The sequence below is a fragment of the Syngnathus acus genome, chromosome 3, assembly GCF_901709675.1.
Source record: "Syngnathus acus chromosome 3, fSynAcu1.2, whole genome shotgun sequence".
In the NCBI taxonomy this organism is placed as follows: Eukaryota; Metazoa; Chordata; class Actinopteri; order Syngnathiformes; family Syngnathidae; genus Syngnathus; species Syngnathus acus.
In genome coordinates, this window is record NC_051089.1 from 19,391,892 (window position 1) to 19,415,684 (window position 23,793).

General features: G+C 43.8%; 1 protein-coding gene across 4 annotated transcripts in view; it reads left to right on the top strand.

Moving 5' to 3' along the window:
- Window positions 1–23,793, top strand: part of efl1 (elongation factor like GTPase 1) — a 73,037-nt gene that overhangs the window by 41,793 nt on the left and 7,451 nt on the right. For 3 of the 4 annotated variants that reach the window (XM_037246644.1, XM_037246647.1, XM_037246646.1), the window contains 6 exons: window positions 1,528–1,663; window positions 3,132–3,263; window positions 3,530–3,677; window positions 6,923–7,052; window positions 14,632–14,758; window positions 16,312–16,516. In XM_037246644.1, the coding sequence (XP_037102539.1) occupies window positions 1,528–1,663; window positions 3,132–3,263; window positions 3,530–3,677; window positions 6,923–7,052; window positions 14,632–14,758; window positions 16,312–16,516 (878 nt within the window). Of the gene's footprint in view, window positions 1–1,527; window positions 1,664–3,131; window positions 3,264–3,529; window positions 3,678–6,918; window positions 7,053–14,631; window positions 14,759–16,311; window positions 16,517–23,793 lie in introns of all 4 variants that reach the window. The other variant, XM_037246645.1, reaches the window with a different exon arrangement.

Here is a 23,793-nt window from a genome sequence, read left to right on the forward strand (position 1 = left end):
CTCCAAGGTCCTGGAAAAAAACATTGCCACCCAACTTCAGCATCACCTCAGGAGCAATAACCTTGCTGAAAATTTTCAGTCTGGTTTCCGTCCGGCACACAGCACCGAAACAGCCCTGGTCAGGGTCACTAACGACCTTCTTATGGCAGCCGATGCCGGCTCTCCCTCCCTCCCTCCTCTCCCTCCCTCCTCATCCTCCTGGACCTCACAGCTGCTTTTGATACCGTTGACCACACCATTCTCATAAACCGCCTTCATTCAACCATTGGTCTCCGCAACACCGCTTTGGACTGGTTCATTTCTTACCTCTCCGGACGAACCGAGTGTGTTTCCTCGGGAGGTGTAAAGTCCCGAACCCAGTCTGTCACCTGTGGAGTCCCCCAAGGATCTGTACTTGGCCCCATCCTCTTCACTGTGTACATGTTACCCCTCAGCTGTGTCATCAGCAAGCATGGTTTTTCTTACCATTGCTATGCTGATGACACACAGCTTTACATAAAACTGGACAAAACACCTAATTCAATCTCCACTACACTCACCATCTGCCTGGAGGAGATAGAGGCGTGGATGAGAGAAAACCTCCTGCAATTAAACAGATGCAAAACGGAAGCCATCCTCATCGGGACTCCACACCAGGTCACATCCTCCCCAATAACAACCATCACCTTTTCTGGTCAGGACATTCCGCTGTCATCAGTCGTCACCAATCTTGCCGTGCGAATGGACCCCCAGCTCAATTGCGAGGCCCACATCAAACACATCTGTAAAACTGTTATACTAAGTTCATTTTGTTTTCACTTGTCAATCACTTCACTGGTTCTTTTATCTCAAACAAGATATTTTAGGTTGCATTACCTGACATGTTTCGGCTCTTACTTCCGCCTTCTGTAAAACATCATTCTTCCACCTTAGAAATATAGCAAAACTCCGCCCCACCCTGTCACTGCAGGATGCGGAAAAAGTCGTCCACGCCTTTGTCTCCTCCAGGCTTGACTACTGCAATGCACTTCTCATCCGGGATCCCTGGGAAGAGCCTTCAAAAGCTCCAATATATCCAAAACAGCGCCGCCAGGATCCTGATGAGAGTGCGCAAACACGACCACATCACACCTATCCTCCAATCACTACACTGGCTTCCCATTTCCTCTCGGACTGAATATAAAATCTCTCTGCTGACCCATCAATGCATCCATAGCAACGCACCCCCTTACCTTAAGGAACTAATCACTCTCCAGTCTTCCACACGGAATCTCCGCTCATCTAACACCTACCTCCTCAAAACCCCCAAAACTAACCTCCGTTCCATGGGAGACCGGGCTTTCTGCTCTGTCTCACCCACATTGTGGAATGCTCTACCAGTCCACTTGAGAGCACCGCAGTCGGTTGACACTTTCATTTCACAGGCATTTTCTGTAGCACTTTGAGATTTTTTTAAAAAATGTAAGTTGCATTATAAATATAATTTATTATTATTATTAGCTTGACAACTCATGTTTGTTAACTTGTTCCTTCTTTTGTGCCTGCCAGCTGCCTGAGCATTGCAGTCCTTCTGACAGTTTACCTGAGGTGCCTCATCTGTCCTGTTGTTCCATTGAAAACATCTACCTGCTGATGGGCAGAGAACTGGAAGAGCTAGAAGAGGTGCCCTCCGGCAATGTGCTTGGTACAGTAGTACAAAATATTGCAAATATGTCCGAGTGTGCATAATTAAGTACAGCGATCCCTCGCCACTTTGCGCTTCACCTTTCGCGAATGCGCTACTTTGCGGGTTTATAAGTTACGAGAGAACGGCGTTTAAATACATGCTGATAGCGCGGAGCGTGCCTCTGTTATAGTTATAATTGATAATTGCTCTAACAAAACAGATGGATGTATGGATTGATGGATGGACGGACGGATGGATGATGTGTAATAAATGTGCCCGTTGTGGCAGCCATCCCCAAACCCGCCGGTGTCCTGATGCATCCATCCATCCATCCATCTTCTTCCGCTTATCCGGGGTCGGGTCGCGGGGGCAGCAGCTTCAGGAGGGACTCCCAGACTTCCCTCTCCCCAGCCAGTTCATCTAGCTCATCCCGGGGGATCCCAAGGCGTTCCCAGGCCAGCTGAGAGACATAATCTCTCCAGCGCGTCCTGGGTCGTCCCCGGGGTCTCCTACCGGTGGGACATGCCCGGAACACCTCCCCAGGGAGGCGTCCAGGAGGCATCCTGATGAGATGCCCGAGCCACCTCATCTGGCTCCTCTCAACGTGGAGGAGTAGCGACTCTACTCCGAGTCTCTCCCGGATGACCGAACTTCTCACCCTATCTCTAAGGGAGAGCCCAGGCATCCTGCGGAGAAAACTCATTTCGGCCGCTTGTATCCGGGATCTCGTTCTTTCGGTCACGACCCATAGCTCGTGACCATAGGTGAGGGTAGGAGCGTAAATCGACCGGTAAATGTCCTGATGCAGTCAAACTAAAAAAAAAAGAATCCTATCGGCCATTTTTGGCCTCTGGGACTCTGAAGGCGATTGACGGGTACCAGCTGGGCAAGCGGAATGCAGATTTGAAGCAAAAACCTGTGGGAGAAGTTCGTAGAAGCCATGGACTGCTTCAAGGAAATTATGGTCCACCATCTGACGCCTGAGAAGGGGGAAGCGGTGCACTGTTAACACTGTGTATAGTGGAGACAGGGTGCTGTTCACCTCAACTCAGGACATGGGGAATCAGTGGAAAGAATACTTCAAAGATCTCTTCAATTCCACCGACATGCCTTCCCTTGAAGAAACAGAGCCTTTCCTATCTTTGGGGTTGAAGTCAGTTTGATGATATCCGCCCAGAATTCCTTAAGGCTCTGGATGTTGTGGATCTCTCCTGGTTGACCCGCCTCTACAACATCCCTTAATCATCAAGGACATTTTAACATGGCTAAAAGTTGATTTAGCATCATATGGCTCATTTAAGCTTTGCATTGGAGGTCTTGCACCAGTCTTGCATCAGTCTACAAAAAATGTACAAAAATGTACAAAGAAAGTCTTTTTAATCCCTTTAGGGAAAATATGATGGCAAATTGATCGCTGATTTATTTTTCTCTGTGTGTTCATTTCACAATATTTCTGTTTATTATTGCAAGTACTATGCTTTTATAGGCATCAGAGGTCTAGAAGACTTCATTTTGAAGTCAGCTACGATTTCCACCACTCCTGCTTGCCCACCCTTCACTCCACTCAACATTGAGGCGTCACCCATTGTACGAGTTGCCATAGAACCAAAACACCCAGGTATGTAGTATGTTTTTTTTATGCATACAGGGGTGTCAAACTCCTTTCCTCGGGGGCCGAATCCCTACATGTTTTCCAAGTTTCCCTCGTTAAACACACCTGATTCAAATGACCAGTTCGTCCTCACTTTCTACAGGAGCCTGATTAATTGAATCAGGTGTGTTTAACGAGGGAAACTTGGAAAACATGTAGGGATTCGGCCCCCGAGGAAAGGAGTTTGACACCCCTGCTATGTAAATAATTATTAATTTCCAGTTATGCATCAGGTGAGATGCCAAAACTGGTGCGTGGGATGCGTCTGTTGAACCAAGCAGACCCCTGTGCTGAAGTGCTAATCCAGGAGACAGGAGAACATGTTTTGATCACTGCTGGAGAGGTTCATCTCCAACGCTGCCTGGATGACATCAAAGACCGGTCAGTAAGGGACTCTGTCAGTGTCATCAGAAAGTACCGTAATTTTCGGACTATAAGTCGCGTTTTTTTTCATAGTTTGTTCAACTTATATATGTTTTTTTTCAAAAATGTTCCCAAAAACAAAAGTGAAACCGCGATTAACGAACCGCGATGTAGCAAGGGATTACTGTAATTTGAATTTCAAGTGACGTCAGCAGCGCGACGCGGCGTGGCGCGGCGGTTGTTTACATAAAGGACAAAGATTGATCACGGGATGACGAAGATGACGAAGGGCCCCACGTACTACCGGCACATGAGCGGCTTTGTTTCTAAGTGACACGGCGGACGAAGAGTTTGAAGGATTTAAGGATTTGGAGTGACACAGAAGGTTTGAAAAACTATTATGGCTTTTACCCACGCCCGGTCCTACTCTCCGGAGCTCTCTGTCACCTCCGTGGATTGAAGTCGGGGGCCGGCGCTCGGCCGGGTGGCTGTCCAGGGACGGTGGATGGGGCTCGGACATGGCTTTTACGCACGCCCGGTCCTACTCTACCGAGCTCTCTTTCACCTCCGTAAATGGAAGTCGAGGGCCGGCGCTCGGCCGGGTGGCTGTCCGAGGACGGTGGATGGGGCTCGGTCATGGCTTTTACGCACGCCCGGTCCTATTCTATGGAGCTCTCTTCCACTTCCGTGGCTGGAAGTCGACGCCGCCACACGCCTGGAAGTTTGTTTTGTTAAATAAAGAGCCGTTTACCAAACCCACGTCTTTCCTTGAACTTTGTTAACGCTACAATATAGTTATATAGTAGATCTGTGGAATAACGACGACGCTGACGTCAGGGCGCACGCGCGGCGTTGTTGACGAAGGACGAGGAATTTGATCGATGGATTTAATGATTTAGAGTGCACAGATGGCTTGATAATACTATTGCTTATATAATAGTTATTTGATATCTACCGTTTTTTTCCGTGTATAATGCGCCCCCATGTATAATACGCACCCTAAAAATGGCATGTTGATGCTGGAAAAAAGCCTGTACCCATGTATAATACGCACCCAATTTTTTTTTTTTTTTTTTTTTTTTTTTTTTTTTTTTTTTTTTAAGTCCCAATGATCGTCACACACGCAGGGAGGCAATGGGTCCCATTTTTATAGTCTTTGGTATGGTCTTAACTAGGCTGGATGTATTTTTTTTTTGTTGGCGTTGATTTCTCCGACTGCCCGTAAAGGCACCACCGCGATCAGATGAAAAGAGAGGAAAGTGACGTGCGGACATGTGAAAAAGGCGGCTCTGTATGGGAGAGACGTTGAAGAGGAATAAAAACACCCTTGGAAACCAAAACTTGCCCCTCGTCGTGACTCGGAGCCGCAACAAATGTTTCGGATTTGTGTAGGGTACATTGTGACAGCAAACGAGCAGGTGATCGAGCAAGCGTCTGATACGAGAGCATTGCGTTCGTATGGAGCGTGTTTGAAGTGAACAGCAGAGACGAAAGGAACATGGCAAAGTGTTGTGAAATAAAATATTACCTGTAATACGCATTTTGTTATTTGCTGATTGTATTAAACTATCACATTCATTGTCAGTCAAGAAGAGAAGAGGACTATTATCCCTTCTTTGACGAAATGACCAGAGCACAGTACAAACACACTATTGTCGGTCAGTCCTGTTGTTGGTTTTGTTGTACCATGATTTTCTTAAAAAAAAAAAAAAATAAATAAATAAATAAATTTAAAAAAAAAAAAAATTTAAAAAAATTTGTACCCATGTATAATGCGCACCCCAGATTTTAGGACAATAAATTAGTTAAATTTTGCGCATTATACACGGAAAAAAACGGTAATTTATATATCGTTATATGGGCCTGTGGAATATTTTGAAGTGCAAGCGCCGTCAGCTGCGCGCACCCATTGTTGACAAAGGACGATCGATGGATTTAAGGATTTGGAGTGACACAGATGGTTTGATAACATTATTGCTTATATAATAGTTATTTGATATATAATTTACGTATATATCGTTATATGAGCCTGTGGAATATTTTGAAGTGCAAGCGCCGTCAGCGGCGCGCACGCATTGTTGACAAAGGACGATCGATGGATTTAATGAATTGGAGTGACACAGATGGTTTTATTAACGTGTTATTTATGTAATAGTTTTTTGAATAACTTTTTGAATTTTACGTCAGGGCCGTTCTCAGCTCTTCGTTTGTGTTTATGTCATGTTAGCATACATATCGTTTAGCCTGTTGTTGCTCGTTCATGACTGTTCTTGGTGTTGGATTTTGTCGAATAAATTGCCCCCCAAAATGCGACTTATATATGTTTTTTTTCACATTTTTGGGCATTTTATGGCTGATGCGACTTGTACTCCGGAGCGACTTATAGTCCGAAAATTACGGTACTGTTTTCTGGCATGGATGAAATTGATAATAATTGACATAGCTGTGGTCTTTCCATGAATGTGTTTCTGAAAATTATTTTTCAAGTAGGTCCCGGAGGGCCAAAGGGTCACGGCTGACAAAAAACATGAAAATGGCAACCAGGTTGCTTGGGAGTGCTAGTCTGATTTCTAACTTTTCCTGTTGAGGTGTCCTTGAGCAAGACACGTGTAAAAAAGTCTTGCCCAGTTTGTCTGTGAAATTGAGGTTTGTAAACCACTCCCACGACTAACAGATCATGGTAGATGGTGGCATTGCATCATTTTGAGGTCAGGGCAGCTTTTGTATAGAAGATAAATATTAGGCAGTGTATCTTGGCTCTTCATGTCAGCTGTGAGGGATAAAAATGCCAACATAAAAAATGCTGCATATCTCATGAAATGTTGTTTAATTTCCATTTGGGTCTCAGTGTCTTTTCCTCAGTGTCTTTTCCTGGTTATATTTCGATCAGAAGATGCTGTGACCGTCAGGAATTTCATGTCAATGTCCGGGTTGGTCGAACCGCATGACCCATCATATGGTGCTCAAAGTGCTTTACAAAGGCCTTGTCTACATTTTAAAAAGCATCCACACGAACCCACACGGGTGCAATTTTCAGCAGATTTACAAGTACATCAAGAAGAGTGCCCCGACCTCAGTTGTTCTGCGGGTTATCATTCCCACGGTCAGACCAAGCTCTCCCATGAGGTGACACTGGAGAAAGACAAAATAAGAAAAAATTAATAATAACAGGGGAGAAAATTAAATCCAATCGAACTAAAGAAAATTAAAGAATTAATGAGTGCATACTGTATGTCAAAACGATTTTAACTTGTTTTTCAAAGGTTCGCCAAAATTGAGATCAGCGCATCCAAGCCTATCATCCCATTCCGAGAGACCGTAGTGCGCCCTCCCAAAGTAGACATGGTGAATGAAGATCTTGGCAAGCAGCAAAAAGTGGCTGTCATTCACCAGGTGGGTGAACTCTGGTATTCTACACCATCTGAGCCATGGCGAATTTGGTACCTGGCCATTAGAAAACATGTTTTTTTGTTTTGTTTTTTTAAACTTCAGTGTTCCTTGCTGTATCACAGTTCACCTTTCACAGCGTCACTGTTTTACAGATTTTTTTTGTCATGCTTTTTCTCTATTTATTTATTTTACCGCTCAAAAATCGCTAAAGCTAATCGAGTGCTCTTACTATATTGCTTATATGCTTTTATTTACACCATGGTAGAGGTGTAACGGTTTACCATACCCACGGTTCGGTTCAAGTTTCGTTTTTTAAGTGACGTTTTGGTTCAAACTATGATTTGGTTTAAACATGAAAAACAAAATAAACACATTTTTAGTTGTTGAAAACCTCTACACAAAATGTATTGATTTCATTGCAATACTAAAAACATTTACATTGACAATTATACCGTATTGGCCCGAATATAAGACGACCCTGATAAGACGACCCCCTCTTTTTCAAGACTCAAGTTTGAAAAAAGACTTTTTAAACACCAAATTAAATTTTTATACAGAAAATAATTACAGCACATCTGAAACAAATGATTATAAAAATATATTCGAGAGAAAGTTTATTTTGCCTCATTCAAATCATGCAAAAACTGTCTATCACATCCTAATATCTGAACATTTAAATATGTAAACTAAAGTGCAATCACATTTGTGAAATGAATGGCTTCTGGTTTTTGAAATGTAAATAAACCAATCTACTGTGATAAAACAACAAAATTGCAATAACTGCATTAACCATCAAAGTGAAGTCTAACTGTAACTGTAGTCTTGAAACAAATCTGAATAAGGAAAAACATTGCAATAAAATAATGCAAACTGCTACCGCAATTGTTGGGGAGCCTGAGGACTGCATAGGGGGTTGGCTCGGATGGTTATGCTCTTTTCGCCCCCGGGTGTCTGTCAGAACACAGGAGGGAAGACGTGATTCAGTTTTGATTCCTTTACTGAATTATTGGCAAAAAAGTAACAGGCACTGTGACTCATAGGGGCATACAGGCAAACTGGCAAAAAGGTATTGTGTGAAGCGTGTGAAGGGTGTGTGTGGTTTGTGGGGTGTGTGTGTGGTTCTGCAACAGATAGAATTACAGCACGTAAATCAACGCTCAACTTCTGACGTCACACAACACTCGGAGACTGCACACATTACATAATTAACTGCGCGTAACGGTTCCGCTATAGTAAATAACCATAAATTAAATACTCTCGGCAACACACCAAACATAAGTCATCGAGACAACAAAATACATTTGCTGGCGACCGTTAGTCGCCGTGCCGCTGCGTAACGGCTACTCGTACGATGCGAGGCAAATTTAAAGGAGCGCGCCGGAGCTGTCAATCAAACGGCGTGCACACGACGCAAGCCGCGATCGGACAAATGGCACAACAGTGGACAGTAGTAATAATGAAATGTGTATACCGTATTTTTCGGACTAAAGGTCGCTCCGGAGTACAAGTCGCATCAGCCATAAAATGCAAAATAAAGGGGGAAAAAACATGTCGCACCGGAGTTTAAGTCGCATTTTGGGGGAAATTTATTTGACAAAATTCAACACCAAGTACAGACATGAACCAGCAAAAACAGGCTAAAGGATACGGTATGCTAACGTGGCATTTAAATAACTATAACATAAATAATACGTTTATCAAGTAGTAGTAGTATAAGTAGTACGTGTTGGCGACAATATCTCAAGCAGCATCACGCTGAGCACGGGGGCCCCCCAAGGCTCAGTCCGTTGCTCTTCACCCTGCTGACGCACGACTGCACTGCAACCTACAGCATCAACCGCATAGTGAAATTTGCTGCCGACACGACTCTGGTGGGTCTCATCACCAAGGGCGACGAGACTCAATGCAGGTCGGAGGTCGACCTTCTGACCACATGGTGCAAGGACAACAACCTCCTGCTGAACGTCAGCAAGACCAAGGAGACACCCAACACCTGCCACTGACCATCAACGGTGCTGTGGTGGAGAGAGTGAGCAGCACCAGATTCCTGGGGGTGCACATCAGTGAAGACCTCTCCTGGACCACCAATACTGCATCTCTGGCGAAGAAAGCTCAGCACCGCCTGTACTTCCTGCGGAAACTCAGGCGAGTAAGTGCTCCACCAGCCATCATGACCACATTCTACCGTGGCACCATTGAGAGCGTCCTCTCCGGTTGCATCGCTGTGTGGGGTGGAAGCTGCACTGACTACAACATGAAGGCCCTGCAGCGCATAGTGAACACAGCTGGTAGGATTATTGGTGCTTCACTTCCCTCCCTGAAGGACATTTACACCTCCCATCTCACACGCAAGGCGACCACGATTGTGAGTGATGTGAGTCACCCCGCTCACACTTTGTTTGATCTACTGCCCTCTGGGTAGAGGTACAGAAGCCTGCGCTCCCGCACCACCAGACTCGCCAACAGCTTCATACTCCAGGCTGTTAAGATCCTGAACTCTCTCCCCCCTTCACCCTCGGCTGCATAACGTCCTGGCCTTTTGGGCCACGTTGGCTGCCTTGCACTACTCCTCTACTTTTGCGCTATATTATGACTTTCTGCTGTATGCACAATTGCTCCATTTCAACCATGTTGCTCTTATTTATTATTTATTCATTGCTCTTATTATTCATTGTATGTGCCTTCTTGTTTTTACTTTTTGTATTGTTTACTTGAATGTTTTGTTGTCCGTGGACCTATATAATATACCGTAATTTTCGGACTATAAGTCGCACCAGCCATAAAATGCCCAAAAAAGTGAAAAAAACCCATATATATGTATATAAATCGCTCCTGAGTATAAGTCGCCCCCCCACCCAAACTATGAAAAAAAAACGCGACTTATAGTCCGAAAATTACGGTATATATATATATATATACCGTAATTTTCGGACTATAAGTCGCGTTTTTTTATATATATATATATAATATGTAACGTCTTGTCACCGTGGGATAGTAGGAAACGCAGTTTCGATCTCTGTGTCTTGACATGAAGAAATTGACAATAAAGCAGACATTGACTTTGATCAAACCATCTGTCACTCCAAATCATTGAATCCATCGGAATCTTCATCCGCTGTATCATTTAAAAAAAAAAAAAAGTTTACTCCAGAACTACGTGCGCCGCTGACGTCAGCCTCGTCGTCAGCCTCGTCGTCAGCCTCGTCGTCAGTTGCAACTCCAATTATTCCACAGATGTACGTATATAACTATATTGTAGCGTTACCAAAGTACCAGGTAAGACGTGGGTTTAGTAACCAGCTCTTTAATTCACAAAAGAGCTCAACATATGAGCCAACACAGTGCTATAAGCAAGCGCCCTGGATCGCTCCCCCCCCCTTTGCTGCCTTCACGGCCTTGCTAGACAATCGGAGACTACTGAAGTTTAACAACATAGACGTTGTTACTGTAAATAAACTATATATCAAATGACTATAAGATAAATAACAAGTTTATCGAACCATCTATGACACTCCAAATCATAAAATCTCCTCACTCCGGAAGTCAGTGAATGGAACTCATTGTCAGTGGGGCTCCAATTATTCCACAGCCATAGTGCGCCCTCATGCGATTTAAAGTGAAAATAACATGTGAAGTGATCAACTATACTTGTTAGTAATGTGTTAATGATCAAGTAAAAAATTGTGAAAAATTACACATATAAGTCACTTCTGAGTATAAGTCGCCCCCTACCCAAACTATGAAAAAAAACGCGACTTATAGTCCGAAAAATACGGTACTCACTTTGTGTCAAGGACGCATACTCAGTCGATACCTGCGACCTTTAACTTACCGCTGCGCACAAGCTCCAACAATCGCGATAAGCTGAGGTAACTCACGTGAGACTTAAGGCGCGGTGATGTAACTTGACTTTAAAAATATCTGGCGCCATCTAGTGTTGTGAATGGTTATAATGTCTAGACCCCGAATGTAAGACGACCCCCACTTTTTCAGTCTTATTTCAATGCAAAAAACATCTTATATTCGGACCAATACGGTATATGTTACATCTCTTGAGACCAGTCCCAAATAATAAATTCCTTTTAAGTAACCTAAATACTCAAACATTTGTTTTATAATCTTTTTTTTTTTTGTAATAATAAAATACCATATTTTCCGGACTATAAGTCGCTCCGGAGTATAAATCGCACCAGCCATAACATGCATAATAAAGAAGAAAAAAAAATACATATCGTATTTTTCAGTCCAAAAGTCGCTCCGGAATATACGTCGCATAGCCATAAAATGCACAATAACGTGAAAAAAAACATATATAAGTCGCTCCGGAGTATAAGTCGCGTTTTGGGGGAAATTTATTCGACAAAATCCAACACCAAGAACAGACATGAACGAGCAACAGGCTAAACAATAGGTATGCTAACGTGACATAAACACAAACGAAGAGCTGAGAACGGGCCTGACGTAACATTCAGAGTTATTAAAAAAAACTATTACATAAATAACACGTTTATAAAACCATCTGTGTCACTCCAATTCATTAAATCCATCGATCGTCCTTTGTCAACAATGGGTGCGCGCCGCTGACGGCGCTTGCACTTCAAAATATTCCACAGGCCCATATAATGATATATAAATTATATATCAAATAACTATTATATAAGCAATAATATTATCAAACCATCTGTGCACTCTAAATCATTAAATCCATCGATCAAATTCCTCGTCCTTTGTCAACAACGCCGCGCGTGCGCCCTGACGTCAGCCTCGTCGTTATTCCACAGATCTAGTATATAACTATATTGTTAACAAAGTACAAGGAAAGACGTGGGTTTGGTAAACGGCTCTTTATTTAACAAAACAAGAGTTCAACGAGCCAACAACTACTGAACTGTAACGATAAAAACATACAAGTTGCTACACGAAATGAAATATATTAAATAACTATAACATAAATAGTTCACCGCCACACGGCCCCAAGCACCGGCGTGGACTTCCAGGCGTGTGGCGGTGTGGACTTCCCTCCCCAGAGGTGGCACTTCCAGACACGGAGGTGGAAGAGAGCTCCATAGAATAGGACCGGGCGTGCGTAAAAGCCATGTCCGAGCCCCATCCACCGTCCCCGGACAGCCACCCGGCCGAGCGCCGGCCCCCGACTTCCATCCATGGAGGTGAAAGAGAGCTCCGTAGAGTAGGACCGGGCGTGTTTAAAAGCCATAATAGTTTTTCAAACCTTCTATGTCACTCCAAATCATTAAATCCTTCAAACTCTTCGTCCTCCGTGTCACTTACAAACAAAGCCGCTCATGATGCCGGTAGTACGTGGGGCCGTTCGTCATCTCGTGATCGAATCTGTCCTTTATGTAACGTCACTTGAAATTCTAATTTACAGTAATCCCTTGCTACATCGCAGTTCGTTTATCGCGGTTTCACTTTTTTTATTTATTTTTTTATTTTGAAAATTTGTGAAAAAATTCACATATGTCGCGCCTCAGTATAAGTCGCCCCCCCCACCCAAACTATGAAAAAAACGCGACTTATAGTCAGAAAAATGCGGTAAGTCGCACCGGAGTACAAGTCGCAATTTTAGGGGAACTTTATTTGACAAAATCCAACACCAAGAGCAGACATGAAGTTATTTGCATAACTCTTAATATGTTACATCAGGCACGTTCTTAATTCCTCGTTTGTGTTTATGTAATGTTAGCATACTGTACCGTTCAGCCTGTTGTTGCCTATTCATGTCTGTTGTTGTACTCAACAGCAGCAACAACAGGATGAATTGTACGGGATGCTAATGTTACATGACACATAAACAACGAACTGAGAACGTGCCTGATGTAACATAATTGGTTGCAGCACTTTTAACAACAGTTTTGTTTTCATAGATTTATCGATTTGTTGTTGCAGCTGTAGTATTTATTATTCATTTTGTATGTTAATAGTTAAAGTATTTAGAATGAAGGTAACCATTTGGAAGTTGGATGTAAAGGTGTAATAGAGGTGTTAATACCCTAGAAAAAGGAATTGAAAATTGAAAAAAATAAAACAATTAAAGTCAACCTCTGCTTCACGGAATTGACTTTTGCAGGCATTTGTGGGAACGCAACCCACGCAATGAATGAGGGAACACTATATCTGAGTAAGAAGTGACTTGATAGTGAACTGATAGTTACTTCAATCTGTGGTTGTTTTTTAACGGTGTCACTTTTACAATTGGAACTGTTTCTAAAATATGTTTAAATAAAACTGAAGGTGGTAGGCTCTCATCTGATTCAAATCTACAGGAAGCTATAGCTCTCGTTTCTCCAAATTATTTTATGACAATTACAATTTAGACTACATTCTGCTTTAATTTTCATTTCAGTTATGCCAGGCATGTCCAAAGTCCGCCCCGCGGGCCAAATCCGGCCCCCGATCAGATTTCATATGGCCCGCAGCTTCGGTCTTATAATGTATTATTTATGGACCGCCTGCACTGTCAAACTGAATATAAAAAAAAAAATGAAACTTGAACCTGTAATTCCTCCTATTACCAAAGAGTGGCAGCACCACCCCTCGTCGCTCATTTCTGCCATGGCGACTGCAAAGAAAACGAGGACAGTTGACATTGAGGAACGTCGCTTTCAAGAGAAATGGGAATTACAATACTTCTTCGCTGAAAATCAAGGCAATTGTGTTTGTCTAGTTTCTAAAGAGACGGTTGCCTTGTTTAAGGATTTCAACCTAAAGAGACACTAGCAGACTAAACATGCTGACACATACGACAAGCTAACAGGGAGTAACCGCGCTGATAAAGTGAAGCAGCTCCAAGCTGAAATGGCATCACAACAGCGATTCTTCACGCGGGGCTGTGAGTCAAAATTAAATAAAAATTAAATATTACTTAATATTAAATATTACGAAGTGGCCATGTTAATACTGTTGATGTTATAAACCTGTAGACATGACACAAACTATTACTTTCTGAAAGATATTGTAAATGACAAGAGCAAAACTCACTTGTTTTAAGTTTTAATAATAACAGACAAATTTGCATTACTTATAACTCCTGTTTAAAATGTTCATGAGGCAAAAATAAATTTAAACTCATGTAAATGTAAGGTATTTCAAACAGTTTGTTCAATGTTATCTGACTCTTCAGATATGAATGAAAGGCAGAATTTGTGTTTTTAGAGTTGTTCACATCTGCCTGAATGGCTTATATTTGGTTATTTTGTCATTTGAAAAATAAAGACAATTGTGACAATGAAATTTGTTTTATAACAGTGTGTATTGGCATGAAATTTTTGTAGTTAAAAAATGTCTGAAAAAACTATTGGCCCCCGGGCCCCTTCACTTTATTAAATTTGGCCCTCCTTGCAAAAAGTTTGGACACCCCTGAGTTATGCACTTGAAAACATTTTTTTAATGTGAAACAGAAATGTTTTAATGCTATTCCAGTTCATGAATATATTTTTTTATTGGCAGATTTAGATTTTTCATTAATGCAAATAACAATCCAGGTGTGATGTCAGTATTATGGAGAATACGGCATTCGACAAGTGAAAATCATCAGATGTGTTTTCATGTACATGTTTGTTAGGTAAAAGATGAAGTTTCTCATGGTCATGCTACAGAGACTCTTCATGTTGACAGCAGTGGTTTGGTCACACTAACCACTCCAAATAAACTGGCCACTGTCAGCGTGCGTGCAATCCCCTTGCCTCAGGGTAAGACCTAAACACGCACCAATTATTGACCCTCCATAGCCCTCACTAATCTTCATTAAAAAAGGCACTATAGTTTATTCAACATAGAGTATGCTCAAGTTGTAGTCCTGTCAGGAGTTTAGACTCCATCTCTGTGTTCAGCTCGCACCATGTCAAAGCTCACAAATATTATTTCTCATATGTCTAATGTGTGTCTAATGTTTGTGTCTACTTTCTACCTGGGTTCTAGGGTTTCCAACATAGTTGGCACATATGTCGGGGTTTCTCCATGTACTCTGAATTTCAGCTTCAGTGATTACTCAAATTTCTCAATAGATTTCTGTTTAGGATCAATGAGCAAAATCAGAGTAAAGCGCAACATTTGGATAGATAATATTTGTATTTTGGTAGCTATATACGAAACCCAATTCCAATGAAGTTGAGACGTCGTGTAGAATGTAAATAAAGCAGACGCTGCACGACTTCTTAAATCCCAGTCTTTTTTTCCCCCCATTCTAGCTTTGTTAAAGAATGTATTGCGCAGGGATCAAGCTAAAAATGAAATAATATTTGCAAAAAAGTAATAACATTCATCAGTTTGGTTCATTCAGTTTAGTCTTTTTAACGTATCAAATTTAATGTGGGTTGAAAACTACGTATTTGCAAATCATTGTAATCTGTTTTTATTTACGGTGGTAAATTGAATTTGGAACATTGTGTTCTTCCTGAACTATAAAAACCCTTCATAACATATGTAGCTAATCATTTTTAATGAGGCAAATGTCCATTCTGACATTTTTCTAGGGGGATAAAATTGCTACAGAGGTGTTACTTACTTTATAATACAGTGGAGCCTCGGTTTTCGACCACAATCCGTTCCAGAAGGCTGTTCGAGAAGTGAATCGTTCGAATTCCGAATCATGTTTTCCCATTATAAATAATGGAAAAAAATGTAATCCGTTCGAAGCATAAGAATCGCCTTTTTTAAGCATTTTTTCATTTGCGCATTTTTGTCCAATCGTGCAACTGCAGCGCACCACCGAACGCGCAACCGTAGCGCACCGCCGAACACGCAACCGTAGCGCGCCACCGACCACACAACTGCACCGCGCTGGTCGCATTATTGTGACAGAGCGGTCGCTAAAATTTAGAAAATATTTTTAAACTCCTAATGGACTTTCCAAAATTTAAGTGGACCTCAGTGCGCAGGGAGCTTAATTTGGTCCGATCGCGCAACCGCAGCGCGCCGGGCGCTCACTGTTGCATTGCTTTAGGAGCGTCTTTGTGTTTTAGGATGGCTTTACTGCTCCCACTTGCTTCCTTTGGAGGCATGAGTAGAGTTTATGCAATCCTCAGAGTAACGAGAATGTAATAACGAACAGAGTCAGTTGGCATGCGGGTCCTCTCGGCTCATCTCGCGAGGTTCGACAACCGAATTTCGTCCGACATCCGAAGCAAAAAAATCTCTGATTTTTTGTTCGAATACCGATTTGTTCGAGAACCGGGACGTTCGAAAACCGAGGCTCCACTGTACTAATTTTTTATGCAGTACCAACATAAATCTTTTCTTTCAGAGGTGACTTGTCTTCTGGAGAACAGCTCAGCGCTAATTCGAACTCTAGAACAAGTCAACATGACCTTGAGGGAAGGTAGAAATCTAGACATTAGTGTTAGGACCTTGGAAGCCATTACCAACCTCAAGGCCCAACTGGAAAGCAAACTCCAAGGAAGGAAGTGGAGGAATGCTGTGGAGCATATCTGGGCTTTTGGACCTCGCAGGTTTGGAACTGACTTTTTTTTTTTTTTTTTTTTCTAAACAGACGCCATCGTGATAAAACATGCTTGCTTATGCTTGTTGGCTTTAGGAAGGATTTTGAGTTTTTTTGTCTCTTGCTATTGAATGCTGTGAAAAAACTTCTTGAATTCTTAACTTTTGTTTCACAATTTAAATGTTTATTCTCATCAAACAAATGTAAGTTTCACAAAAAGATGTGAACATGTGTGTACATGCAAATATAAAATGCAGTTTTTAATTTTCTTAAGGCAAAGAAAATATTTAATGCTTCCTGGCCCTGTGTGAAAATGTACTCCTAATAACTGATTTGGTCTTTAACTGGCATTGATTATTTTAGATCTCTGTAGAGATAGTTTTGGCCCACTCTTCCTTGCAGAATTGTTTAATTCAGCAACTGAAGTTTTTTTAGCATGGTTGGAAGACTGAAGAAGACCTGCCCAAAGCTGAAACAAATCAATACTGGAAGAGCATCAGGGAGAAGGAAGGGTCACACAGTACCAATGCCCAATGACTGGAAAATTTACAAACAGACCACAAAAACATCCCAAAACACGAACCAGTAGTCATAACAGTGGCAGATATCCAAGAAAAAGTGTCAAAGATGAAGCGCTGCGGAGCACCAGGGTCCGACATGATTCATACCTACTGGCTAAAGAAGCTAACCTCTCCAAGAATGCCTGGCAGAGCAAATGAACCAGCTGCTAACATCAGGGACCCACCAAAAATGGCTAACACAAAGTCGGACAGTCGTCCACATGAAGTACCCCGAGAAGGAAACCACTCCCTCAAACTACCAACCGAGAAATGACTTTTAGGCAATATCACCAGAGGTCTCAACAACTGCTGGTGGACAGGGCAATCTCCAAAGTATCTAAAACCAAAAACACCAAACTTTGCACTGCCTGGATTGACGACAAGAAGGCCTATGACTTAATGCCGCACACATGGATACTGGAGTGCTTGGAACTGTATAAAATTGATGGGATTCTAAGCCTTCACCAATGAGGCAGTGGAAAACATCTGAAGGTCATCTCAAAAACAGTTGCACAGGTGAAGTTCAAATGTGGCATTATTCCAATGGGATGCTCTGTCCCCACTGCTGTTGAATATTTAATATTGCGGATATTTTGGTGCATCACAGCTTTTTGCGGCGTCACTTGGAGCGCAAGGCTTTGTCTGCACATATGACTACAGCACACTATTAGCCGGTAGAAGAGACGAGACCAATGGGAACATGTTGATCTGTATTCTTGAGACTGATTGGCTTAGAGCTGTAAGAAGAGTTCTAACCAGACTCTATCTTAGCCTCCCACTAGGTAGCCACTCTTTCACTTCGTTCGCGTCAGCAACATCTCTGATTTGTGCTTTGTTCTGTCACGAGCAAGGCAGGACAACCAAATGTCTGTTTCAAGATGGCGGCGCGTGCACACGCAGCGACCTCTCTCTGTCCCACCCGAACGGTGTTTTGTTCGTTTAATGAGTGTTTGTCCGACAGTTTTACGTGTTCGTCTTGTCTTACTACGTCGTGCTACAAGTACAGCAGGCAGGTTCTACTCGACATCGGCGAAAGCGAGTTTTGCAGCGTTCTGAACTTTGAAACAGAGACATTAAAGGAGCTCGGACTACTCCGGCCTGAAACAACGCCGGACTCGCCTGCTGCTCCTACCCCGGATAGAAAGCGTCGGAAGCGGTGTGCAAGGAGGCAGAAGAGGGGCAAGCGCGGAGGTGTCCGGGCCAGGCTAGCGGCCAACCCAACTCGCCCGGACGTGCCTTCCATTCTTCTGGCGAATGTTCGATCGCTGGACAACAAAATGGATTACATTCGACTGCTGAGATCTACGAACCGGACAGTGAGTGACTGCTGTGTGCTCGTGTTCACTGAGACTTGGTTGACTGTCAACATTCCGGACTCTGCTGTACACCTGGAGCAGCTAGCGTGCTATCAAGCGGACCGGGCCATTGTAAAGGGGGGAAAATCGCGAGGAGGAGGAATATGTGTCTACATCCGTGACGAATGGTGCCAGGACTCTGTAGTTGTATGCAAGCACTGCTCGCCACTGGCGGAGTTTGTGATCATTAAGTGCCGTCCTTTTTACCTGCCAAGGGAATTTACTGCTAGTCGCGGTATACATCCCGCCGTCCAACATTGAAGGCGACAGGATCACGGCTCTGAGTGAACTGTACCAGGCTGTCAGTGAACAACAGACGGCGCACCCTGACTGTTTCACCATCTTCGCTGGGGATTTTAATCATGCTAACCTAAAGTCTGTTTTTCCGAGGCTTCACCAGCATGTTAATTTTCCAACACGTGGTGACAGCTTCCTGGACCTGGTCTACACTACACATAAAGGAGCTTTCAAAGCCACCCCCCTCCCCCATATTGGACTTTCTGACCATATCTCTGTTATACTTATGCCCGCGTACAGACAAAGAGTGAAAGCATCCAGGCCGGTTCGCAAGCGGCTAAGAGTATGGCCTTAGGGTGCCTCTGATGCGCTTCGAGACTGCTTTGACACAACTGACTGGGAAATGTTTAAGCAGGCAGCCACTTGCAACGATCAGACGGACATAGAGGAGTATACTGACTCTGTTTCCTCTTACATCACGAAGTGCATTGATGATGTGACCCACACAAAATGCATCGTCACTCGGGCTAACTGGAAGCCATGGCTGACAGGGGCTGTCCTCAGGCTGCTGAGGGCCAGGGACAAAGCCTTCAGAGCTGGGGATGAGGCTGGCTTGAGAACAGTGAGGGCCGACCTGTCCCGGAGCATCAAGAAAGCAAAAAAGGCATTCTCTTGCAAGATTACCGCCCACTTCAAAGACAGCAGGGACGCACGGAGCCTATGGCAAGGCATTTAGACCATCACGGACTACAAGCCCGCGCCGCAGAGCTGGAAGGGCAACATCCGTCTGCTCAACGATCTGAACCGCTTCTTTGCTCGCTTCGACGCTCAGAACAGCACCTGCCCGCTGAAGACCCCTCCCCCTCCACACGAGCAGCCCCTGTGCCTCTCTGCCGATAGCGTGAAGAGGACGCTTGCCGCTATCAACACCCGTAAGGCGGCGGGCCCAGACAACATCCCAGGTCGAGCGCTGAAGGACTGCGCTGAGGAGCTGATGCCATCTGCTCTGCCCTCCACTCAGCCCTCACCCACCTGGAGAGAAGGGACTCGTATGTGAGATTACTGTTTGTGGATGTACCACAGCGACTCATCTGCAAACTCGACAAGCTGGGCCTCAGTACCTACCTCTGCAACTGGCTACTGGACATCCTCTGTCAGAGGCCTCAGGTAGTACGTGTTGGCGACAATATCTCCGCCAGCATCACGCTGAGCACGGGGGCCCCCCAAGGCTGTGTGCTCAGTCCGCTGCTCTTCAACCTGCTGACGCATGACTGCACTGCGACTTACAGCAGCAACCGCGTGCTGAAATATGCCGACGACACGACTCTGGTGGGTCTCATCACCGAGGGCGACGAGACTCAATACAGGTCGGAGGTCGACCTTCTGGCCACGTGGTGCAGGGACAACAACATCCTGCTGAACGTCAACAAGACCAAGGAGATTGTTGTTGACTCCCGCAAGGGTCACACCCAACACCTGCCACTGACCATCGATGGTGCTGTGGTGGAGAGAGTGAGCAACACCAGATTCCTGGGGGTGCACATCAGTGAGGACCTCTCCTGGACCACCAACACTGCATCACTGGCGAAAAAAGCTCAGCGCCGCCTGTACTTCCTGCGGAAACTCAGGCGAGCAAGTGCTCCTCCGGCCATCATGACCACTTTCTACCGTGGCACCATTGAGAGCGTCCTCTCCAGTTGTATCGGTGTGTGGGGTGGTAGTTGCACTGAATACAACATGAAGGCCCTGCAGCGCATAGTGAACACAGCTGGTAAGATTATTGGTGCTTCACTCCCCTCACTGAAGGACATTTACACCTCTCATCTCACCCGCAAGGCGACCACGATTGTGTGTGATGTGAGTCACCCCGCTCACTCTTTGTTTGATTTTCTGCCCTCTGGGAAGAGGTACAGGAGCCTGCGCTCCCGCACCACCAGACTCACCAACAGCTTCATACTCCAGGCTGTTAGGATCCTGAACTCTCTCCCCCCTCCTGCGTAACGTCCTGTACTTTTGCGCTATATTCTGACTGTCTGCTGTATGCACACTTGCTCCATTTTTGCTCCTCTTATTATGTTATTTGTTTATTTGTTATTTATTTATTCATCGCTCTTATTTATTCATTGTTTGTGCCTTCTTGTTTTTACTTTTTTAGTGTTGTTTACTTGTGTGTATATTGTGTACTATGTCTTGTCACCGTGGGATAGTGGGAAACGTAATTTCGAATCTCTTTGTGTGTCTTGACATGTGAAGAAATTGACAATAAAGCAGACTTTGACTTTGAAATGCAATACAGGCTCTTTATTTGGAGAAAGGTTAGAGGAGATGAGGAGGGCTGTAATACCGAAAGATCAGGACGACGAGGCAATCTTGACGAGCCAGTCAGCGAGCGCGCCTCGTGCGTCATCGAAGCAAACGGTCAAGCTCATGGTCGGGGACAGGCAGAAGGTCTAGCCAAGCAGAATCCAAAGCCGATCATATAAACAAGCTATCGCTAGTCAGCGAATCAGGAAACAGGCATCGCGCTACACAGCAGATCAGGCAAACGTGACTTAGGTGGCATAGCAGAACCAGGTGGCAGGCATACGTGTATTGAGCCAGACGAACCACCGCAGACTGATGGGGTTTAAATCCACACCCTAATCAGCCAGCACAGGTGGCAGCGATGAGCACTTATTAGCGAGCGCAGTGTCGCATTGAATGTGCGCGCCCCTGTGAACCAGCGCGAGGGCACGTCAGCTGCGCTTACGGTAGGGTTTTTTTGTGTCTTGAGTTTTAGTGAAGCCCTAAAGAATGTTCCTAAAAGTCAGTTTAACTTTAAAATGTTTAAAAAGTGTTTAAAGATACAATAAAGTGTTTATAAATACAATAACATGTTTAAAAATACATTTATAAAAGTCTTGTGCGGATATTGTAAAAATATTGACTCCACAATATGGATTTTAACCTATATGGGTCTTGGAACCAATTATCAGCAATAAACGAGGGATCACTGTACACATCAGTGATATTGAAATGTGATTTGTACTAAATAAGTGTGGGCGAATGATACACGGGAGGGAGGATAATCACAGTTGAAGGAATTGAACTACCTGAAGACAACATAGCTACAACTACTTGAAGAGCTTGGAGGTCAGCCACAGCCAAATACCTAAAGAGTGAGGCAGTTTCTGCATAGTCAGCTGAATGGCAAAAATAGGATCCAGGCCATTAACACCTATGCCTTGACAGTAATCATATTCTGTATCCTGTTGGCATAATTCCCTGGCCACTGGAAGAGCTGTAAGGCACTGATATCAGGATTAGAAAGCACTTTATAATGCACGAAGGGTTCCACCCCAAGTGCAGTATCCTGAGGCTGTATACAAAACAGAAAAGGGGGGCCGTGGACTACGTTCAGGATACTATCCAGGAGAAGAAGAAAAAAAACTCCAATACATCAAGATGATGGCCCCGAGGGACGAATGCCACAGGCAACAGAATCCCAGTAAGGAGAGGGAGGTACAGTGCCTTGCGAAAGTATTCGGCCCCCTTGAACCTTTCAACATTTCGCGACATTTCAAGCTTCAAACATAAAGATATAAAAGTTTAATTTTTTGTCAAGAATCAACAACAAGTGGGACACAGTCGTGAAGTGGAACAAAATGTATTGGATAATTTAAACTTTTAACAAATAAAAAACTGAAAAGTGGGGCGTGCAATATTATTCGGCCCCCTTGCGCTAATACTTTGTAGCGCCACCTTTTGCTGCAATTACAGCTGCAAGTCGCTTGGGGTATGTCTCTATCAGTTTTGCACATCGAGAGACTGGAATTCTTGCCCATTCTTCCTTGCAAAACAGCTCCAGCTCAGTGAGGTTGGATGGAGAGCGTTTGTGAACAGCAGTCTTCAGCTCTTTCCACAGATTCTCGATTGGATTCAGGTCTGGACTTTGACTTGGCCATTCTAACACCTGGATACGTCTATTTGTGAACCATTCCATTGTAGATTTGGCTTTATGTTTTGGATCATTGTCCTGTTGGAAGATAAATCTCCGTCCCAGTCTCAGGTCTTTTGCAGACTCCAACAGGTTTTCTTCCAGAATGGTCCTGTATTTGGCTCCATCCATCTTCCCATCAATTTTAGCCATCTTCCCTGTCCCTGCTGAAGAAAAGCAAGCCCAAACCATGATGCTGCCACCACCATGTTTGACAGTGGGGATGGTGTGTTCAGGGTGATGAGCTGTGTTGCTTTTACGCCAAACATATCGTTTTGCATTGTGGCCAAAAAGTTCGATTTTGGTTTCATCTGACCAGAGCACCTTCTTCCACGTTTGGTGTGTCTCCCAGGTGGCTTGTGGCAAACTTTAAATGAGACTTTTTATGGATATCTTTGAGAAATGGCTTTCTTCTTGCCACTCTTCCATAAAGGCCAGATTTGTGCAGTGCACGACTGATTGTTGTCCTATGGACAGACTCTCCCACCTCAGCTGTAGTTATCTGCAGTTCATCCAGAGTGATCATGGGCCTCTTGGCTGCATCTCTGATCAGTCTTCTCCTTGTTTGAGATGAAAGTTTGGAGGGACGGCCGGGTCTTGGTAGATTTGCAGTGGTCTGATACTCCTTCCATTTCAATATAATTGCTTGCACAGTGCTCCTTGAGATGTTTAAAGCTTGGGAAATCTTTTTGTATCCAAATCCGGCTTTAAACCTCTCCACAACAGTATCTCGGACCTGCCTGGTGTGTTCCTTTGTCTTCATGGTTCTCTCTGCGCTTTAAACAGAACCCTGAGACTATCAAAGAGCAGGTGCATTTATACGGAGACTTGATTACACACAGGTGCATTCTATTTATCATCATCAGTCATTTAGGATAACATTGGATCATTCAAAGATCCTCACTGAACTTCTGGAGTGAGTTTGCTGCACTGAAAGTAAAGGGGCCGAATAATATTGCACGCCCCACTTTTCAGTTTTTTATTTGTTAAAAAAGTTTAAATGATCCAATAAATTTCGTTCCACTTCACGATTGTGTCCCACTTGTTGTTAATTCTTGACAAAAAATTAAAATTTTATATCTTTATGTTTGAAGCCTGAAATGTGGCGAAATGTTGAAAGGTTCAAGGGGGCCGAATACTTTCGCAAGGCACTGTATAT